This window comes from Phytophthora infestans, genomic scaffold, assembly GCF_000142945.1.
Source record: "Phytophthora infestans T30-4 supercont1.26 genomic scaffold, whole genome shotgun sequence".
NCBI lineage: Eukaryota > Oomycota > Peronosporomycetes > Peronosporales > Peronosporaceae > Phytophthora > Phytophthora infestans.
In genome coordinates, this window is record NW_003303733.1 from 404,270 (window position 1) to 413,498 (window position 9,229).

The following is a 9,229-nucleotide window of genomic DNA, read 5'->3' on the forward strand; positions in this document are numbered from 1 at the left end:
CACCATGAGAACAACCGCGTGCTGGACATCGCACGATGGGGCTATATATACCAGAGGCCAGCGTGCTACGTAGGCGCAGAAATCCAGATCGAAGGTGGAGACGCAGTCCCGCTTGAAGCCTTGGTCGTCAGAGACATTTACACGATAACGCAAGCCAGACAAACTTCAGTCGAGAGTGCGTATGATGAGAGGTCAGCACGGGTACTGTATATGTAGTTAAATCGGGTGCCTAATGAATTTGATGCGTCACACTGTGAACGACGCAGCATGGATTTAAGTTTTTACGAGAACTGCAAACTATTTTTATAATAATAAAATATTAGTTTTAAGAATAGAAAGGGTTTATACTGCTCTGTGGTATAAAGCTTGGATGGAGTTGTGGTGGATGTAGCGTTGAACTCAACGGTAGCAGCACAAAATGCAGTTTCCGGTAGCCTAGTGCCAGAACAGTGCGTTGTCCCGGACTCGGCTGTGACTCCCTGGAGACCTGGCCTTCCGAATAATACATTGCAGTGAAAATAATATGGCAGTATTTGTATGGAATAATTTATTTTTCAGTTATGATGAAAACTTTCAGTAAAATATTTCCAGTAGCGCTATATTTATAAAACAATAGATTGTTTTTTTTTAATTATCTTCTCTTAGCCACCAATCAGGAATAAGAAATCAGTTCGCCGCCAACTATGCTTTAATTTGTAAGCTTTGAGTTCTGCGATATGGTTAGATAGGAACTTGTCGAAGCGTAGTTGCCACACTGGAATGCTATGAGTTCACATTGGATAACTATAAGTTCTCACGCTTGGCTAAGTACTTCGAGATAGATCTCTCCTTACGGTGCCATTCGGCATGAGCAGCGCATGCACCATACGAACGGAATCGCTTGTTGCATCTTGGATAGGGACACAGCAGATCAACTTCATCTTCTGACGACGAACCCGAATCCTGGTTCAAGACCATTTCCAACACAGGTGCGCGCATCTTGAAACCAGGAAGCACATCACCACCGTCAAGATCTCTCCACGCACTGTTGTCAGAGCATTGTACGTCTCCATTGTCGTCAAGATAGTACTCATACATCCGCTGAAGGTCTGGGCGTGGGTCGATCAGCCAACCCAACTGGACGCCGTGCTGGAAATAATCATTTCGCATCTTTCCATCAAGAGCGCTAAGTTTAGAGCCTCGACCAGAGAGCTCATCAATCTCAACAACAAAGGTGGGGACATAGGGATCGCCACGATACGTCCACATCTGTTCACGAGTCAAATTCCTGTCATCATCTCGCGGTGTGTATGCCACGTCGGGCATTCTCACGTTGGGCTTTCCGGGACGCTGCTCCAGAATGAACGCCCCTTGCGAGGTTGTCACTCTGCCTCCTTCTCCAGACCACGTCGCCCATTCATCCAAAACTCTAGCGATCTTGGCCGCTACCTTCATATTGCCATACACGATCATTCGATAGGGACAGAAGCGGCCTTCGTCGATGAAGAACGCCGGCTGCTCGCCAAAAACGGGGTTCGCCAAAGGACCGAGCTTCTTCGCGTGATCATTTAGCTGCTCCAGCTCCACTCCAGGATAGTCCTTGACGTAGCACAAAGTCGTCTTCGTTTCCAAGTCGCGCACGAGTCGCGTAAGGACGTCTTCGTGAGGTTTCTGCTTGTCCTCCATCGCTGCTCTTTCTCACTGGTTGCTTTGCTGACCGAGAAATTCCACGATGGGGTCCACACTTTTTAATGTCGGTAGTCTCGGACTTTCGGGTGATTGGAGGAGGCTGACAAAAATGTGGAGCCAAGGCCTCATTGCAGAGAGCAAGCGACAAGCTTAATGCGGCAAAGGATGCCGGAGTTGTTTGAAAAGCGTGGCATACTGTTCGCCGTAAGCCCGCAGGGGTGCAAGCGATATGTAGATTAGTAATACGCGCATAAAAAGTCATGAATGCGGAGCTTTGCCTTCTATTATAATATTTTATTCCTGATAAATATAAAGTTTGTAATTTACAAAGATGACGTACTCACCTGAACAATACGAACTTAACAAAGAGCGAATCCAAGCCGCATAAAAGCGGTACTTTCTAAAAACAAGTCAACTAAGCAGCGAGAATATGATGAGAAGAACCGCGAAGAAATTCGTACTCGTAAGAAGAAGAATTACTTAAATAAATCCGAACTTAACCAAAGCGAACTTAGCTAATTATTAAAAAAAATTCTCAGATATAAAGTCAGCCCTAATATAAAGTCGATCCTGATACAAGATCCGATAATTATAAAGTCGATTCTCACGAGATTAATATAGACGAAGATGTATAGGCAATATGTTTGCATACGAACTCGCAGGATTAAAGCGATTTAAATACTCAAGCTGTCAAATGGGGTAGCAGCTACCGAGTTAAGGTTCGAGGTAGAACTGGTAAGATGGTATATGTTAGCAACAGCTCACGTTCAGTCAACAAGAAATTGGTAGTACAATGTTTTAGTTGAAACCCTTGAGAAGCATATGTCGCCTGACTATAAGGATGATCCCAAGTACTGTTTTTACACTGGTTATCACATGGAATCACACCTATATGAGGGTGTCGAGGCTACTGATTTCTACGATAAGCTCGAGAACGTTCTTTCGACCCAGGCAAGTGCTTTTAAGGTAAATATTGCTCTTGGGTACGAACTTGTGAGCAAGACCGATCCTGATGATACTCGCTTCTTCTATCCGAATCTCGCTAACACTTATGTGTTCATTAAGCCTGTCGCTATCAACAGCAAGGCTGATATTCGAAAGAAGGTGATTTCGGAAATTCGGTCTATGGAGTTGGCTGACAAGCTGAACTACCCCCAGCTCTGGATATAAGCTAATGCAATCACTGCATTCAAGATTTTCGTCTACCATCGCGACCATGCTCTTGGAGACAGCGATGTTAGTCTTGGGGAAGTTGATTACATGCTTATTTTCGCGAGTATTCCTAAGGTTATTCGCGAAAATACGCATGCAATCAACTTCCTCACGGCTAACAACAAGTGCGTCTTCCACTGCATCGCCTGGCACACATTCCAGAGCACCAAGAAGGATCCTCGCAGAATCCAGGCTCAGGTGAAGGATGCATTCAAGCGCTACTGCTATTTTAAGGGAAATAAGTATACGTTGAGTCTATTTAGAAGCTTCAAGCCTATTGACCTACTACAGCTCGATGAGGTTGAGGCCTGCTTCCAACTCGGTATTAACGAATACAGCATGGATGTAGCTACCGAAAATGTTGAAAGAATTCGTAGGTCGGACAAGGGGTATGAAGCTATGGATATTCTATCACGCGAGAATCACGCTCTCTACATCAAGAGTATCGATATGCTCCAGTCTAAGTATCCGCGCCCCAAGTGTGAAATGATTTTCGTGAGTGGTGACAGACTTAAAAATCACATGAAAAACCAGTACGAGTATATGAATATTGAGAGCTTCCCCACTGAGCCAACTATACGCAAACCGGCTTAGAATACGATGCGATCGCTGCTTACGAAGTATTCTATCCAGGATGCTAACTATTACATCGATCGCTTCATCGTTTATGACTTTGAGGCCACTCTTAAACCTACCGCGACTCAACACGGGAATAATACTGTCTTTACGAACGAACACATTCCTGTGTCGGTATTAGTAGCTGATAGTTTAACCGAGGGGGTGCGTTGCTTTGTAAATGACGACCCCAAGATTTTGCTTATGAATATGTTCAAATACATTGGTGATGTATCGGCGAAGATCCAACAGTACAATGTCGATAGTATAAGTCGCTTCTGCAGAAAATCATCAATGCACATGGTCTGACAGGTATGGAAGTCCCAGGCGCTAATTCTGATAAAAACTACAAGATGTCGGATGTGAAGAGCTAGATTAAGGGAGGGAAGTATGATAACTTCTTCCACTTCCATATCAGTCTTGGTTTTGGTAAGCAAAGGTCTGATTATGGGAAACTGAAACAGCAGCTTGACCAGGTACCAGTATTCGGCTTCAATTCTGGTCACTACGATATTAACTTGATTAAGAAGGCTTTGTTTGCCGTAATTGGTACCGACAACATCAAATCTGTCATCAAACCCCCCAGCTACATGTGCATTGCTACATCAGACATGAAAATGATTTGAATCACTAACTATGTACCAGCTGGTACCAGCTACAAAACGTATATTACAGCATATCTCGGTGGCTGCAAATGCGATGCCAAAATTAGATGTGTCTGTGGTCATGGTAGGGGTATTTTCCCTTACGGGTACATTACCGCGTTCAATGTACTAAACCAGACGGCTATCCCGCCTATAGCAGCTTTTGATAGCAAGCTCCGTGGAACAAGCATTACCAGCGATGACTACGAACGAGTGAAATTCGCGCGGGATTACTACGAGATGAAATCGATTAAAGACCTACTGATCTGGTACAATAATCGGGACGTAGTCCCTTTCACCAAAGCTATCAAGGCTCAGCGAGAGCTATTTAAGCACTTCGATATCAAGGCTCAGCGAGAGCTATTTATGCGCTTCGATCTGGATGTGTTTGCGGATGGAGTGTCTCTACCTGGTCTTTCCGAGAAGATCATGTATCAGCCTGCTTCAATAATCTCCAATATCCGGATAAGAAACTTGCTAACGCATTCCAATTTCCAGCTAAACGCAGGGCTGGCTACAAGAGTCAGGATGCTAAGGCAAAACGAAATGTCGGTATGACACTCGAGCACGTGAATACATTGCTGCAAAAGCAAAATAATCTGTGTGATCTATGCTACTGTCAGCTGACTGCTGATACCGCTTCAGCGGATCGTATCAACAATAATGTTGGCCACATCGACGGTAATATCTTGGTCAACTGCGTTAAGTGCAACACCACTCGAAAAGACATGTCGCTTAAGGGGTTTCGGTATAAGAAGTGCTTGAGTTCAACTCGGACAGACTGGTCTACTCGATCGACAAGGAGGAGAAGGACATCTACTCTAAGACGAAGGCTAACATTGCTGGAGGTCCATCTATTATCTTCAATCGCTACGCTAAGCGTAATGAAACGAAGATTCGCGGTGGTAAGGTCTGTAAGAAAATTATCAGATACGATGCTAGCGCTCTATACATATGGGTCCTTGGTAATGGGATGCCATGCGGTCCATTGACTACGGTTGAAGCGTATGATGGTATCATCGATGATATCAAAGCAGACAAGGTACTCGGCTTTCTTGAGTGCGATATTCGAACACCAGAATACCTCAAACAGTACTTTGGTGAGATGACTCCAATTTTAAAGAATGTACTGATCGACTGTACGAATGAGAGCGTCATTGGTAAGCACATGTTCGTTCACAATGAGGCGCACAAGCAAAGCCGAGCAAAACCAGCTCGCAAGTGGATTGGTAGCTACTTTGGTGAAAAGATTCTTAATCCTGATGGGTTTGAAACTGTCGTATCGGATTACATCACGCTACAAGCTACAAACAAGGGCTATAGACTATCGACAAAACCAATTCTATTATCACCTACGCTCAAAACAAAACAGCGCTCAACTACTACTATGACAAACGTCAAGTACTTGCTGATAGTATCATGACTGAAGCACTTGATATTTAAGCAGGTAGCCACTGTTTTTTTTTTAAATTTAAATATAGATCATGGACGCGCTACTAAAGAATCTCTACTATGACTCCAAAACCGGTTTTATCGGAGCTCAAGCTCTGTATCAGAAGGCAAAGGAGTTACATTCTAAAATATCTTTCAAAATAGTAAAGGATTGGTATGGTAGTCAGACCAATATTCAACGATTTCAGGAGCAAAAGAATAAATCAATGGTTTCAAAATAGCTTCGCGTAACCCCAGCTCGTGGCAAATTGATCTTGCGTTTTGGGAGAAACAGCCTATTTAGACTGCTATCAGCACCAACCCAAGACTGGGGTACGCAAAGCTCTTACGAAACAAGACGACAGCAGCTGTGTTAGCAGCGCTTAAAGCGTTTGTTCGTCTCCACTAAGTTGATATCCTAACAATAGATAGTGGAAGCGAGTTCATGAATTCACAGGCTCAAAAACTTTTCCAAACTAAGAAAATTAAGCACTACAACAACGAACCCGGTGATCACGAAACCATGGGTAAGCTGGCTATGCAGCTGCTGACCATGAACTTCTACAGTTTGGGCACAATAATGACGAACAGAAAGGGGCTGTGCAAAGCAATTCTACCAAAGAAGACTAAAAACGGCAGGAAGGAATCAAAGAAGCGACCAGCACACATCGTCAAAGGAACGTATGACGTAGCCACCCTCCAAAAGGTGCCATCGATCAAGGCCGTCCGTTGGTGGGATAATCAAGCGGTGTATCTGCTTGCTGCTGGAGGAAGTGCAGTACCAGACCGTATCGTGCGTAGGAATCCAGTAGCTGGAGATCAGACAGAGTTGATGTGTCCACGGATCGTTAAAGACTATCAGACTTTCATGGGCGGAGTCGATGTTCACGACCAGTTGCGTCTACAACGGCAAGTATTCATATCCTGTATATACACGTTGAAGTCATCGTTTTAAAATGTATTGTACGTATTATTAGGTATTCACTGCAATTGGCTCGGCGCTACAAGAAGTACTACAAGTCTCACTTTCTGGGACTGATAGACATGGCTATCATCAATGCTTTCATCGTGCACAATTACCATCGCGCGGCAACCGGGAAGCCAAGGGTTTCCCACGTGACGTTTCTGAAGACGCTTCATCTACAGCTCTGTCAGTTGCTACCGGAAGATTGGGTGCAGCTTCTTCGCCACCGCAGGCATCACGCGACGCCTACGCGGGCACGACAAGCTCGAGCGGCGCAGATGCCTGTACAGGCCGACGAGTGGCGCAAAGAAAACTCCGATAAGACGAGAAAGCGTAGGCAGCGTGCGTGCAAGGTTTGTTCGGTGCTAAAAGGCGCTGCCACGTCTCGAGGAGGGGAAACGATATTCTTCTGTGCTGGATGTAAGCTGAAAACAACATCAAGACACGAGTTAGCCGCACGCGTATTCCTCTGCAACAAGGTGAAGCATTACAGCAAAGGCGAACCTACTTCGTGCTGGGATATCTGGCATAAACACTGGAAAAATGGGACTACGATCCCTCAATCAGGACGCAAGCGCAAAATTCGAGCCCGGAAGCCCGCACGCGCTGCAAGTGACGGTGGATCTGATGCCAGCGACTCGGAGTCGCAGTCTAGAGCTAAAATCGGAAGTGTTTCCTCTCAGGGTCGTTCGGGATGGCGGCCACACACCAACGATGACGGCAGCTAGTGAGATCGTCGTCAGAGCACATGTTCCGGCTTCAAAAATAACTTGATTTGAATAAATGGTTTTTGTGCAGATCGCCATGTGGAATCCTTCTCTAAATATCGACAAAAATATGACCCGTCACTCCCCGCTAGATGTGTTTTTGTACAAATGTTGTGTTGTCTTTGTTCACTCAGGACACGATATCAGCGTTATCGCGTACAGTGCAGACATGTTAGTATACCTGATACATGATATCGAGAAATGAAGACCCTAGGGGTGGGGCGCTGTACCGACTCTGTTAAATACACGATAAAATATAGCTGGGTCTTACTATTGTAACCCACTATCCATAACGTGTATGGGGTTTCGGTAAATAGGCGCAACGAAATCCGCTCGCTTTGGGGGGGGGGGTAAAAGTCCAGAAGTTTAACTCGTCGTCTGAAGAGATGTCGCTGATAAAATGACCGATAAGTCGCAGTTCATGCTTTTCTATAGAGTTGCCGGCTTGACTTTGTTTGGCTTCGCCACATTCGGTAGCATGAGTCGGCGTCAAAAAGTGAGCTCGCTTGAATCCATTCTTGATTGTCGTGGCCGAAACTTTCCCAGCTCGAGCAAACCCACTCACATACTTAGGCTCGTGTAGGCGCCCGAAACGTGAATGCGTGTAACAGGAACACCTTCTTTTCTTAGCAAATTGATCCACTGAACAATTGCAGCCTCCTCTTCCTTTGGTAGAATTGTTGCGATTCCTGGCGCCCGAACATACTCATGTCTGCTATTGAAGCAGTCTTGCAGCGTTCTTCGAGCACCCGCACATCGTTCTTGCACTGATAAATCAATTTCCTCCTCTGCTCTTTAGCGTGATCATTTAGGCTAGGACAGAAATTAGCCAGAGTTGCCTGAACATCCTCACATTGGATGAAGCGCCGTGCTACTTCTAACTTGTGGCGGTTGGTGAAGCTCGTTCGGCTGTGCTTGGGCTTCTTGCGCCATGCACCGGTCGTTTTTGGGCGGCCTTGTTTGCTGGGGCATCTTCGTTGAATGTGAAATGGATTTATTTTCTGCACCGCACTCAACCTGTCTGTAAGCACATAAATCGCTACGTACTCCGAATTCAACCGAATCATCTTATCAGTGGCAAAGTAGTTGTGGCTTTGGAATATGGTTGAGAGTTTAAAGTGTCGTCCATGTGTATAGTAATGAGAGAAGATATTCTTCTGAAGTAGTTTATCATTGCCATAGTCATCGATGATAACAAGCTCCGGTTTGTTGGAGCTTAATGGCGTATGACGCACCTGATCTACTTTAAGAGGGCTATCTGTGTCAGCAAATGTGATAAATTCTTCCAGCTTTTCCCGGAGATACTCCTAAAGCTGATGGGATTAGCTTTGATGGGGATTACGCGCAACGATAGTTAGATGAGCAAATACGTGAGGCGACTGCTTGAGAATAAACATACAAACATTGTTCTTCTTTTTCCTTCGGCTTGGACCGAGCACAGCCATTCTAAACAAAGCTTTCTTTTCCAATGCGGGGATATCACTCATCGAAGCAGACTTAATTTTTTTCGGAATCGCAGCCCCGAAGTCAGAAATAGCACTCATGACTAAAAATCGTTTGATCTATAAAGGATTAAACAAAATGAGTTCCGGTTTTTCATATCCACAGTCTACATTTCAATCATCCATTTATAATCCTTCATTCTTTCTTTCGTTAGACTCGAGTGGTTATCTAACATACGATTATGCGCAGACCTATATTTGAGCAAGGATGATTACAGGATGGACTACCTTAGCGGAGTAATAGCGGGAGCTGCTTTCGTACAGCAAGGCTTTGATTCTCGATTCGTCCGGCAATATCAGCGGAATTAACAGCTTTGGAGCTTCTAATATTACTGGAACGTTACAAACCAGATCCCAACCCAAAATAACGTCTCTCGGCTCTTTATCGGGTCTTACGATCGATGGAAATTTATCGTTCAGTGGATT

General features: G+C 44.8%; 1 protein-coding gene across 1 annotated transcript; it reads right to left on the bottom strand.

Annotated features, from left to right (window-relative positions):
- Positions 1-1,006: 1,006 nt before the first annotated feature.
- On the bottom strand, positions 1,007-1,665 carry PITG_12395 (uncharacterized protein; the record flags this gene model as incomplete). The annotated part of the gene is made up of 3 exons (XM_002900252.1): positions 1,007-1,024; positions 1,123-1,406; positions 1,464-1,665. 3 exons carry the CDS (start codon positions 1,663-1,665, stop codon positions 1,007-1,009), a joined length of 504 nt encoding a protein of 167 aa, XP_002900298.1.
- Positions 1,666-9,229: the final 7,564 nt, after the last annotated feature.